Genomic DNA, 12,910 nt, shown 5'->3' with positions numbered 1-12,910 from the left:
TGAAACCAATTAACCATCCTATTCCTTTCTGTTAATTATTAGACCTATTGTTAGGCTGTCTCCTAGAGGTAAAAATCCCTAAATAAATCATTAGAGGGAGGGAATCTGGTGCTTTGTGTAAATAAATATTTTTATTTAGAGTTAAGGCAAAGATCAGTTTGTTCATAAAATTACATCTTACTATGAAATTACTAAAAGTTACCTTATATCTTTTCAAAGATTCAAAAAATAAATTGTTTATATCATGTGCACTTATTAAATAATTTTATTTCCTTCCCTTCCCTAAATCTTTACCCCCTCTAATGGTTACTAGTCTTACAGGTAAAACCTTGTATTGTGCCTCCACAGGTTTACACTGGTAAAGTCTACAGACAAACCATTGAGCCTGGGTCATGTGACTATTATTAGTACCATCAATTCCAAAGTACAGATATTACAAAGGCCACTGCCTTTTATCAGTGGACCAAAAATTTTTTTACACAGAAGCCTCTATTCCTACTCTTTTCCCACCAACTTTTGTTAATTGCCTACAATCAGTATTACTTATAAGAGCAATATATATTCCCTCTGGGCAGAAGCCTGATATTATAAACAATACTTCAAAATCCTTAGTCTGGAAAATTAAAAAAAAAACTAGCATTCAGCAGGTAGTAAAGGCCATCAATGATAGTTGTATTCTTCAAGTTCCACTATTCCAGTTCAGCCTAAGCTGATTCAAATGCAAGGGGAAAATGAGAAAGCTATTTATTCATATCACTTTTGAAGTAATTACTTTTTTTGTGCCTAAATATTATCTGATGAATGTCTCAAAAATCCATAGAAAAATATCTAGGGGGGACTGGGTGGCTCAGTCAGTTAAGTATCTGCCTTCAGCTCAGGTCACGATCACAGGGTCCTGGGACTGAGCCCCAGCATTGGACTCTGCTTAGCAGAGGGCCTTCTTCTCCCTCTCTCTGCCACTCTGCCTACTTATGATCCCTCTTTCTTTCTCTGTCAAATAAATAAAATCTTTAAAAATATATATATCTAAAACTCAGTCTTTTTGCAGTATGACAACATTAACAAAAACAACCAGAATCTATTTTTTCAATGAAAAGATATCTGTGTTGAAAGAAAAAAAAATATTGGGAACAATTCCATGTCCTAAAAAAGATACAATAATCTACTATTTATCTGAGGTCAGATTACTTCCAACCTCAACCATTCTGAACATATTTATAAACTAGGAAGTTAAAAAAAAAAAAATCCTTGAGTTTCAGAAATAATATACTTTATTTCCAAGCACATTAGAAAAAGAAGACATCTGCAGTTGAAATAAATATGACAAAACTCACAGTCAATTGAGCACACTAGTCATTCATAAGGGATCTAGAGATATTCTAGTCTAGCTCCTACTTAATTCATTGTACTACAGAGAGTACAGTGAGTTGTGTTCATGAAAAGGACCCCAAACCATTAAAAATGGCATATATTAACCATTTTTATAAACATTCTTTCCAAAACTTAAAACATAGGAAGATTGCTTCAATAATCTGGAAAATTCAGTAATATATCGTATCTAAATATTTAATATCTATGTTTTCAAATAAAACATTACCATGTCTCAGAGAACTCCCTTTCTGACTCTTATGCTATATTGAGCTGTTCCTTAATTCACGTACTACATTACAGAAGGCAGTCCTTTCTCTTGAAGTCCCTGCACACTGAGGCAAAGACTGGACTCTTTCCTGAGTGCTCTTTAGCTCCAACCAATTGTTGATACACAGGTATGTTATACTTAGTAGTGCCAGAACCTCTAACTGTGAGAAGCCTAAATACTGATTTTATATAAAACATCCTAATTTTTTTTTTTAAGATTTTATTTATTTGGCAGATAGACACCACAGGTAGGCAGAGAGGTAGGCAGAAAGAGGGCGGGGAAGCAGGCTCCCCGCTGAACAGAGAGCCCGATGCGGAGCTCAATCCCAGGACCCTGAAACCGTGATCTGAGCTGAAGGCAGAGGCTTAACCCACTGAGCCACCCAGGTACCTCAAAACATCCTAATTTTTTTTTTTTTTTTTTTTTTTAAGATTTTATTTATTTATTTTACAGAGAGAAATCACAAGTAGATGGAGAGGCAGGCAGAGAGAGAGAGAGGGAAGCAGGCTCCCTGCTGAGCAGAGAGCCCAATGTGGGACTCGATCCCAGGACCCTGAGATCATGACCTGAGCCGAAGGCAGCGGCTTAACCCACTGAGCCACCCAGGCGCCCAAAACATCCTAATTTTTAAGATCACTGCAACTGGCCACACAAAAAACATTTGTGGCCCAGATATGTTCAAGTATCACATGTTTGCAATCTCTAAGTTAAGAAAAAGTGAATCTGTACCGTATTTGTAAGAGAACACGATACGCCAACACTATACGGTTTGAATCTAAACATAACCTTAATTCAACTTTAAATATTCATTTTTAAATGTTCTTGTTTTACTTTCTCCCTCATTAAACGCATTAATTTTTTTCTCAAATACTTTTGACTTTCCTCCACAAGTAAGTATTTCTAAGTAGTGACTCCTTTTGAAAAAATACACTTCATATATACTTGAAATCAAATAGCAATTAAAACCTGTAAGAAACACACATAGTAATTCATAAAAAAATGAACCCACAAATAGTCACGAGGTTGAACTCACAGCAGCCTCACCTGTACTTTCATGGGCAGTCAAATATTTCATCCATTTCTTTTTCCCCAGAGAAAAGAAGCATTCAGAAGAAAAGCAAGTCAGATGATAGTCTAACTCTTCTAAGCCTTTTTACAACTCATAGGACAAATGTTAGTCAAATAGAGATTACAGAAAATATAGAAAATACTTACCTGGACTTGAAGACTCAACAGATGGCTGGGGGAGGGGAAGAAAAGAAGAAAAATGATCATCTTTATGTAGTAGATCTTTACAAAATTTACAGAATTATTCAATGACAAGCATGATACCAAAAACCACAGTAAGTTCTAATGTCTGAATTGTCCAAGAAAAATTAAAACCTTCCATATAATCCTTTTTCTGACATTATGTTTATTTAAACGTAGAGAAAAATTTCAAATACTCCTGAATCTAGAAACAAAGATGATAAGGAATTGATTCAGATTTTGAAGGCAAATATGGGTCTCATAACATCTCATAGTTTAAGAGATCTGATTTGAGATCTTGGAACTTTCTAAAATATTTTCTCCAATGAAGACAGAGGAAATTATACACAAGGTTTGCTATGAAACTGGTCTCTGGCTTAAAGTGTGGGAGAAGGGAGGCCAAAACACTTTTAAGACATTATTTTAAGTAAGTTATATTTTAAGAAAGCAAAAGGGAAAAGTAAAATGTTACTGAGCACTAACAGTACACTAGGTTAACTTTACTCACAGACAACATATTTTTAAGTCATTACAGAATTAGTAAGCTTCCAGCTGAAGTCTAGAGAGGTTATCTGACGGAAAAATTACCAACATTTCCAGTTACAACGCTGCTTCTACCGTAGCATTCTACTCCTCATATATTTAACTGTAAGCATTCAGAAAATTTAAAGATATAATAGGTAAGTAGCAATTTATTTTAGTAGTATCACCACTTGACAATTCATGGCTCTATTTTATCTAAATTTAGTTAATTCACAACTACAAACAAATCATCTACAAACACACTTCCATAAATACCAAAAACTAAATATGCTTCAAGTGACATAATTAAATTAAAACCTTTAAAAAACCTTAAAACTTCATAATTAAAACCTTTCCTATTCATTCAGAGCTACTTCATGCCCATTAAAAGTCAGAGAAGCTAGAAGGCCAAAAGCACTGGCAAAAAGGTAGGGTTATTCTAATACATAGTTTCCAACATTGATGGCTCAACTTAACGGTTTTTCGACTTTACCACAGTGCAAAAGCAATACGTGTTCAGTAGAAACAACTTCAAATTTTGATCTTTTGCTGGGCTAGCAATATGTGGTATGATACTATCTTGTGATGCTGGGCACTGGCAGCAAGCTGCAGCTCCCAGTCAGGCATGCGATTACGAGGGTAAACAACAACCAATACATTTATAACCATTGTGTACCCACACACCTTTCTGTTGTTTGCTTTCAGTCTAGTATTCAATAAATTACATGAGATATTAACATTTTATTATAAAATAGGCTTTGTGTTAGAGGATTCTACCCAACTGTAGGCTAATATAAGTATTCTGAGCATGTTTGAGATACGCTAGCCTAAGCTAAGACGTTCATTCAGTATGTTAGGTACATTAAATGAATTTTGACTTAATACTTTTTTAAGATTTTATTTATTTGACAGAGAGATCGATCACAAGCAAGCAGGCAGAGAGAGAAGGGGAAGCAGCCTCCCCGCTGAGCAGAGAACCCAATGTGGGGCTCAATCCCAGAACCATGGGATCATGACCTGAGCTGAAGGCAGAGACTTAATGGAGTCACCCAGGTACCCCCTTAATGATACTTTGAACTTATGACAGGCTTATCAGGACATAACCCCATCACGAGTCGAGGAAGATCAGTATTTTCCCTCTTTCTGCTAGGGGGCAGAGAGCCAAGAAAAACAAAATAAAATGAGGAAAGTGCCTAATTTTTCAAAAGTAGGCATCTTAGACAAATTTCTTATGAGGTATTAAAACTCCATTTTGAAAAGTGTCTTTATTATGCTATTGTACTAAGTATGACATTCTAGATTGTACATGATAACTTAGATTCTTTTGAAGCACACTTTTCCAAGGGTCCTATTTCTTTTTCCTTCTAATGCTTAAAATGATTCTGGACTATAATATCAACTAATTTTAATAGAAGACTAACAGTATTCAGTATTATATATTTTCAAGTGTCACACCACTGCTTTTACTTAAAAGTTACTTTGCCACAATAGAGTCCAAACAGTGCTACTTTTTAATTCTATTCCTCCAATAGGAAGCTGGAGAGCAGGATGATAGAGTAATGTAACTATAAAAAGGGTTTCTAGGTTGCTTAACATCTTTTGGGCAGAGCTACGTATTTCCAGCTCAAAATGGATTTAACCACCACACAAATTATTACAGAGCAAATCAATATTTTCAAGTGTTAATCCACTTTTATGTCATGCAATTTTACTTTATTTCCCAAGTTTAAGAACAATCTCTGCCCAAGGCTACAGCAATAATGATTATCTTCATCTGGTCCCAGGTTTGCCATCCCCAAGTAGCCTCAGAGGACTGTTTTTCCTTTTTAGTAAACTTTCAAAATGATTTACAGGGCAGACACAAGAAAAACCAGCATTTCTTTCAAATTAGGAGTTTAAAAGAAATGGCTCTTTGAACATTTAGGTTTTTTTTTTTTTTTAAAAAGCACTCTAATAATTATTCCACTTAACAGTCTTATAAAAAAGGAGTTCCTGATTAGAAATATTATCCTATAGAAGAATAAAAGGCACATTTTGACAGATGTTAGATATTGGCAATAATGAAGATACTGGATGATGAATGGTGTTTATAGTTTGTAAAAGGCCTCAAACAGCACTAAATGCCAGTACCATAATGACTGTTGTTCTATGGGTAAAGTTATCTATCACTTTAATAAGTTCTGAAAAAGATCCCGAATATTCTCCAGTAATTAAGATACCAATGTTTACAGGACCAGTAACATTTGTAAGCTTAGCTGACATAAAGTGGAACACCCATTATTCAAAGATAGCATTAGTCATTTTACGTCAGAAATACTGGAAAGTTTCAAGAACTGTGTTTGACTGATGTATACCTAGATTAGGATGGGGGAGGGGAAGTGGGATTGTTTGCCTCTAGACATGTATTTTAGTGTTCTATGTGCAAAATAAAATTCCATTATTTCAGTCTGGGGAGCATGAGAGTGATTAGTTTCTTGAAAGTTAATTCTATTCAATTAAATTAAAAATAAAACTTCTAGAAACCTGGCATTTGAAAACAGTTTATACTATAAATATTACCTTTGCCCAGCTAACAGACAAAACAATTATTTTTCAAAATAAGAATTTAGTATCATAATACAGGAAATTTGAGTATGAAATGAGAACACTTTTTATTTAGGTATTTAAGAGAAGAGCAGAACCAGCTTACAATGATACAGTACTACATTTTTTCTTTTTTTTTTTTTTTTTTTTTTTTTTTTTTTAATTTTTTTTTTTTTTTTTTTTAAAGATTTTATTTATTAATTTGACAGAGAGAAATCACAAGTAGATGGAGAGGCAGCCAGAGAGAGAGGGAAGCAGGCTCTCCGCTGAGCAGAGAGCCCGATGCGGGACTCGATCCCAGGACCCTGAGATCATGACCTGAGCCAAAGGCAGCGGCTTAACCCACTGAGCCACCCAGGCGCCCAGTACTACATTTTTTCAAATGAGTAAGTTACTTGATCATAACTATATACCTGGCAATAACATCTGCTCTGCCTACTTATTTTATAGATTAGCAAACCCAAGGAGAGATAGTGACTTATCAAGCTTCCATGGTAGGTGTTGAAGGTGGAACTGAAATCCAGGACCTGAATGCTTCCATATCTTCCAAGGAAACAAATATATTAAAAATGTTTTCTCTTTACCTCTCTCCTTCCTCCCTGTTAATTTCTCTTTCTTTTTAAAATGGTTTTCATCTGTTCAAAGCATATTTAAAATGTGACTGCAAGTTGTCATCTGTCATGTCAAACTATTATTTATGTCTTGTAAGAAACTGGTATCTCTAACAATATTCTCCAGAAAAACCTGAAACATCTATCATTAATGACACAGTAAACTGAAAGGGGGAAGGAGGGGAAAAATAAAACTAAAGCTGTTAAGCAGGTATTCACTTATAACTATTTTAGAAAAAGCACAAACTATAAAATTCAAGTAGTAAAGATTTTTTCATTGGAGATTAAAATGTATTTAAAATGCACTCATACTTGGTGCCTGGGTGGCTCAGTAAGTTAAGCAACTGCCTTTGGCTCAGGTCATGGTCCTGGAGTCCCAGGATTAAGTTCCACATTGGGCTCCCAGCTCAGTGGGGAATCTGCTTTTCCCTCTGACCCACTCCCCTCTCAAACTCTCCCCCACTCTTTCTCAAATAAATGAATAAAATCTTTAAAAAAATAAAAACGGGGCGCCAGGGTGGCTCAGTGGGTTGGGCCTCTGCCTTCGGCTCTTTAAAAATAAATAAATAAATCAGGCGCCTGGGTGGCTCAGTGGGTTAAGCCACTGCCTTCGGCTCAGGTCATGATCTCAGGGTCCTGGGATCGAGTTCCGCATCGGGCTCTCTGCTCGGCAGGGAGCCTGCTTCCCTCTCTCTCTCTGCCTGCCTCTCTGCCTACTTGTGATCTCTGTCAGATAAATAAATAAAATCTTAAAAATAAAGAAAGAAAGAAAGAAAGATAATAAAAATAAAATGCACTTACACATTATCAGTAGAAAAACGAGTTTGTTTACCCATTCTAGTGATTATTTTGCTAATATAAAATTACCCTACTGATATGCCTAAAAAAGCATACGAAGATATATCTATAAGTCATTACCATAAAGTGGTTTATAGCAAAAGGCTGGAAAAAAATTTTAATGTCTATCATTTAATTAGTTAGAAATGAAATACAAGTCTTCCAAATAGTTAAACACATTAATCCACTAAAAAGAATGAGACAAAAATCTGTGGTGAATGAGAAAAAGATATAAAAACCATATATACATATTTACTTATGCATATATTAGAAATGAAAAAAAAAGTATAGAAGAGGGGTAAACTGGACTGGAATACACATGAAAACTTTTTTCTCCAAAAGTATATACAAGAATCTATTAATAGTAATTACCTCTAGGAAACAGGTAGGGGAGAGAAGGGTTTTGTTTTGTTTTTGTTGTTGTTGTTGTTGTTGTTTCATTGTATACCTTTCTACACTGTTGGAATTTTCTAGCCACTTGTTAGCATTATCATTTTGTTTTTTAAAGAAAGTCAGTGGAGATTATCCTGTGGAATTATTGGCTATTATTAGCTATTTTTATTTTCTTCCTCTACTTGCGATTTTTAAGAAAACTTAATACTTGCCACTTTTTTTTTTTTTAAAACAAGTATGTAATTTAGAAAAATAACCTAGTTTTCTTTTAGGTGCAAACATAAATATCTGAGATGGAAAACATAACACTAGACAGTCACACAAAGTATGAGTAGGCTAAATCAAATTTAAAAATGAAATTGTTAACTTCTGTACCTTCACCCATATATATGACTTAGCTTTTCAAGTTGCTAATAGCTGTAACAAATTCAATGCCTCAGATTTGTTCAAATGTTTCTCTTCTGTTTCTTTCTAGAACACGGTATTCTAGAATATTACCATTATTAAAAAAAAAAAGTAGTAAAAGCATGAAATAATCATTAGATTCCTATAGTCCAGGTAATCAAAAGCTATTTTCAATGAAAATAACTGTCTGAACTAATTTCTCCCCTCAAACCAATTCCATCACCATTTCTTTGTTATCATCATTTACTTAGTAATTTAGACACTAAATCAGAGATTCTCACAGTTACGGGGATAGAAACCAGAAAGGAGTTAGAGGCCCTTCTCCAGGTGGAGAAGACTGGGGAACCGTGCTCACCATTTCTCTTCCTCCATATAAAACTAAGTCACTTATTTCAAACCCTGAGGAATTCTGGGCCATAAAAAAGATTAAGAAAACCTTGGTGGTAAAACTAGCAAACTAACTACAGTAATAATAATTCATAGGATGAATTGCTATTATTAAACACTAGGAATTCTGAAGTCTAGGCCCCACTCTTAATTGTACCACAGCCTAAATGTACAACCTAGGACAAACTACATTAACTCTGCTCAGTTTCATTTTCCCTAAGATAGAATTAGACTCCTTCTAGTTCAATTTCCTCTGAGATCTAAGTTCTTTACTTTTAATATGATTTCCTCAAAAGACATATTACTACTAAGGAATACTTAGCTAAAGGGATGGGATATGTTGAATAGCCTCTTCTCATTTTTTTTTTTTTCAATCTAGGACTTTTGGAAAAAAATGATCTCTATTTGCAAAAAGCTTTCTGGAGGGTGCTACTTTATGAATTTCCTATCTACACAAACATAATTTTAAGTCATTCTTAAAAGCCATAGAATAAGTCAAAGAGAATGGGTCCCCAGTGATGACCAGTACTTTAACAGTTTAATCACTGCAATGAATTTTGAAAAGATTTGTGAATCTTTTGAAATATACAGGGACTCAAGCAAGAAATTTCTATATATGTGATTACTTTTCTGCTTTTACTATTAAGCTTCTTGCTTCAATGGCAGGGTTTTCTTTTTTGTTTTTTGTTGGGGGGCAGTGTTTTATTTCTGATTTGAGAAACTGATTAGTCTTCTGTACAAAAAGTCTCTAAAAGTAATCCACTTCTGTATCTCCTCCAGCTAACCTTTCCTACCTTACCAAGTACTTTATCACTCCTTCTGAATTAACTTTATTAGATTCTCATACATTGGTGTTCTTGATTACTCTGGATAAATCCTAATACACTGAAGTATAAATATTAAAAAAATTCACTACCACTACAGAGAATTATTTAAGGCCTAAATTCATTGCAGAGAAACAAGTTTTGCTTACAACTGAAATTAACACTATCAAGAAGAGCGGTCAAGATGATCCTATTTCCTTAAAAAATTAAATTCAAATACACTAAAAACCACTAAGCAATCTGTTTTCAAGAGAAACAAACAAATGGATGTAATAGTGAATAAACAGATTATGTACATCATTTCTGAAAAATTTTAAATACTTAAAATACAGAAAAGAAGTTCATTAAATTTTTTTCTCTTTATGTAACAATACAGCAGAGATGAAAAGATAGGTCTTGCACTATGCTGTGGCTTTTTTTTTTCCCCTGGAAAAGAAAAGTCCCTTCTGTGTTTACAAACTCTGAAATAACAGACAAATTGTTCATTCCCAAAGGTCCCTACACCACATTCCTTACAAAACCCAAAGGATCAAGGATTTCTTCCTCTTACGCTTTCTTTCTTATTGCCGCTGTAAAACTGCAACTACCCTGTAATTTAAGTGTGACTAGGAGAACCTCCTTTTAGAAGGTTGATAAATAATTCTAAGGGATAAGTAATGAGAAATAGTACCAAAAACTATTAAGAAAGGGAGTATGTACCATTTCTTTTAGGCACATTAAATATGTTTTAAATGTTATCACAATTTGAGGAACCATTAAATATATACTTCCTACTGCCTAAGATGATCAGATCAAATGTGAAAAAGTAGTATATTTTATTTACATCTAAATCAATTTGTATTCAGGAATTAAACATTTCTTGGGAAAAAACAAGGTCAGGGTCATTCTCCTATGGAAAAAATAACAACAATAAAAAAAAACCCAGAAATATAATATCTACATTTTTCTCCAGAGACATATTTCCTCAATAACTTGTTTTCCCCTAAGATTTAACAAATAAATGTATATTGTTGCTTTGCACTTTCTGTCATTTCACCAGTTAGCTTCAATGTTCAAGTCTACTTAACTAGAAGTACAAGAGACATGATTTATTTTACCACATACCTTATATTGGCATCATAAAGAACAAATCTCCTGAGAGCTCACACAATAGAACTCTATACACCAAGCATTTCCCCACCTAATTTTTTAAAATGACTAGTCTCTAAAATCATCCTAATTACTAAAATATTGAGATCAGAAAAATACAAATTAATTTTACTTTTCACTTGCTTTAGATTTTTTTGTGGGACATAGATGAAGAAGGATCCCCCGTTCTTCCTCCAAATTCACTAAAAATAAAACCACTGGAGTTATAAAGGACAATTTTTTTTTTCTTTAAGATTTTAGGTTACTAAATAAATGCACTGAAAACAAAGCTCAGGTTTTCTCTTCTTCTTTTTTTTTTTTCTTTTAAAGGTCTTCTCTTCTCGAAATTGAACTATCCATGCGTTCTGACTGAACATGAGCGTTCCATTCTCCAAGTTTAGTTTAGAGAACTATAACATATCCTTGAAAACATTAGTAAATAATTACTGGCTAAAAATATTGTTTTTCCTCTCATATTAATGCAATCATCTTTAACTTCTAAAACAAGAAAAATATTAATATACTACTACTTACATATTAAGTATTCTGTGTGCGAACAGTTAAATTTATGGGTGAAGTTTCTTAAAAAACCTAATCCTACTGTATTTGCAAACTAAGTTATTTTCCTTCTCTAATAGGTTATCTTAAAATATGACTACAGAACTTAAAGCTCAAACCATTGTAAGCAGCCACCAGGGAAGAAACCTTATCACCTATCACAGTGTTGCTTATTTAATAGGCATTCACTGAAAAGGAAATCCACTGAAAACTATTTGACAAAATGTAGATAAATTCAGCCACATATGACCCCCTTCCCTCTCTTACATATGAAAAAAAGAAACACTTAAAATTTTACCAGGACTAAAATTGTTTCAGCCCAGTTGAATGAATCCATTCACATTTAAGTGAAATACAAAGTACTATGTTTTCTCCAATCTATATGCCTTGAAATACAATTCTTTAACCACAAAGAACAAAAGAAATGGAAATAAACCTAAGATCTAAATTTAGTTTTAAATCAAAAGTATTAAAATGTTTTAAAAAGATTACTGGCAGCAAAGAGTCCTGCTATAGTGAAATTTGCTCCTTTAATAGCAAATACTCCACTACATTAATATAAAGTCAGTTTCCATAGGGAAAGCAGAAGGAGCACCCCTAAAAGCATCTGCACAAAACAGCTAACTTTAAGGACCTTCTACTCAACAGGTACATAAGAAGCGTCAAAAATTAGTATTTTTCCATAATCTACACGGTTTCCTATCCCAAGGCTTAAGAAGGAGATAATATGGTATTACCAACTAACTCACCACTGACTTCATTTAGCAAATAAGGAACACAAAAATTGAGGGCTGGATGGTTAAAAAACAAAAACAAAAACCTATTCCTGAATCTGTTTTGGGGTGTCTCCGAGACCATGAAAATGGTAATTCATACAAGGAAATGCCTTAACATTTAGTGAGGCTCTGACTCAAAAAGACTTAAAACCCCAAATACTATCACTTCTTAAACTCCAGGGGGTGAAGAATAACGGAATTCTTCTGACGGTAAGCGGGGAAAAGTATTAGAAAAAAATCAAATATGTGGTTTAAATCAGAAAAAAAATTTAAATCTCCAGTGGCACAACACTAAGTTCGAAACAATCATTAAGAGTGGTTGTTCGCCACGATTTGAAGACCAAAGACGTAAAACAATTACCACCGAGAAAAGGGGGCTTTGGTGACCCGTTTACTGGAAAAAGAGAAAAAGAAATCTTCTACAAGGGGAAAAAAATTAGAAGAGAAAAACAATAATAGATAGTCTTAATATGAAGGGGGGGGTGGGGAGAAATGCCTGGAAAGTGAAGAAAGAGAAAGGTAGAAAGTAACTCTTCTGAAATGTGAAGAAAGAATGTTCTACCCTGAGGAGGAATGAGCTGTTCAGAGATATAGGGAGACTCCCCCAACCTAAAGACCGGCCTGAGAAAGGCCATGTTTATTTCTCCACGCAAATCTTAGCACCATCGGGAAAACGAGAGTTAAAGGCCGTTCTGCCTTACGTTTTCCCCATTTAACAGACTGGATGTCAGGAGCAAACGGGTGGGGGTTACGCGGAAGGGCGCAACAGCATCTCGGCGAGGGAGGGAAGAAACTTCGCAAGAAGAGGAAGCAGCAGCTCCTCTCTTGGCCCCTAACACCGGCCGGCGAAGTTGCGCCACCGACGTCCCTGCCCCGCGGGCGCCCACTCCCCTTCACCTCTCTCCGCACGCACTACTACGCAGCACTCGACCCTTCAAACTGCTCCCGAAGTCCAACTACGCCTCCGCTTCCTCTTACCCCCGGACCCATCCCAACTAA

General features: G+C 34.7%; 1 protein-coding gene across 13 annotated transcripts in view; it reads right to left on the bottom strand.

Annotated features, from left to right (window-relative positions):
* Positions 1–12,910, bottom strand: part of MIER1 (MIER1 transcriptional regulator) — a 59,280-nt gene that overhangs the window by 40,585 nt on the left and 5,785 nt on the right. For 7 of the 13 annotated variants that reach the window (XM_059375067.1, XM_059375058.1, XM_059375057.1 and 4 more), the window contains one exon: positions 2,855–2,879. In XM_059375067.1, the coding sequence (XP_059231050.1) occupies positions 2,855–2,879 (25 nt within the window). Of the gene's footprint in view, positions 1–2,683; positions 2,721–2,854; positions 2,880–12,808; positions 12,883–12,910 lie in introns of those variants that run through there. The other 6 variants (XM_059375054.1, XM_059375056.1, XM_059375059.1 and 3 more) reach the window with 2 other exon arrangements.

Source organism: Mustela nigripes, chromosome 14, assembly GCF_022355385.1.
Source record: "Mustela nigripes isolate SB6536 chromosome 14, MUSNIG.SB6536, whole genome shotgun sequence".
Lineage (NCBI taxonomy): Eukaryota > Metazoa > Chordata > Mammalia > Carnivora > Mustelidae > Mustela > Mustela nigripes.
This window is presented reverse-complemented; position numbering and strand designations above follow the sequence as displayed.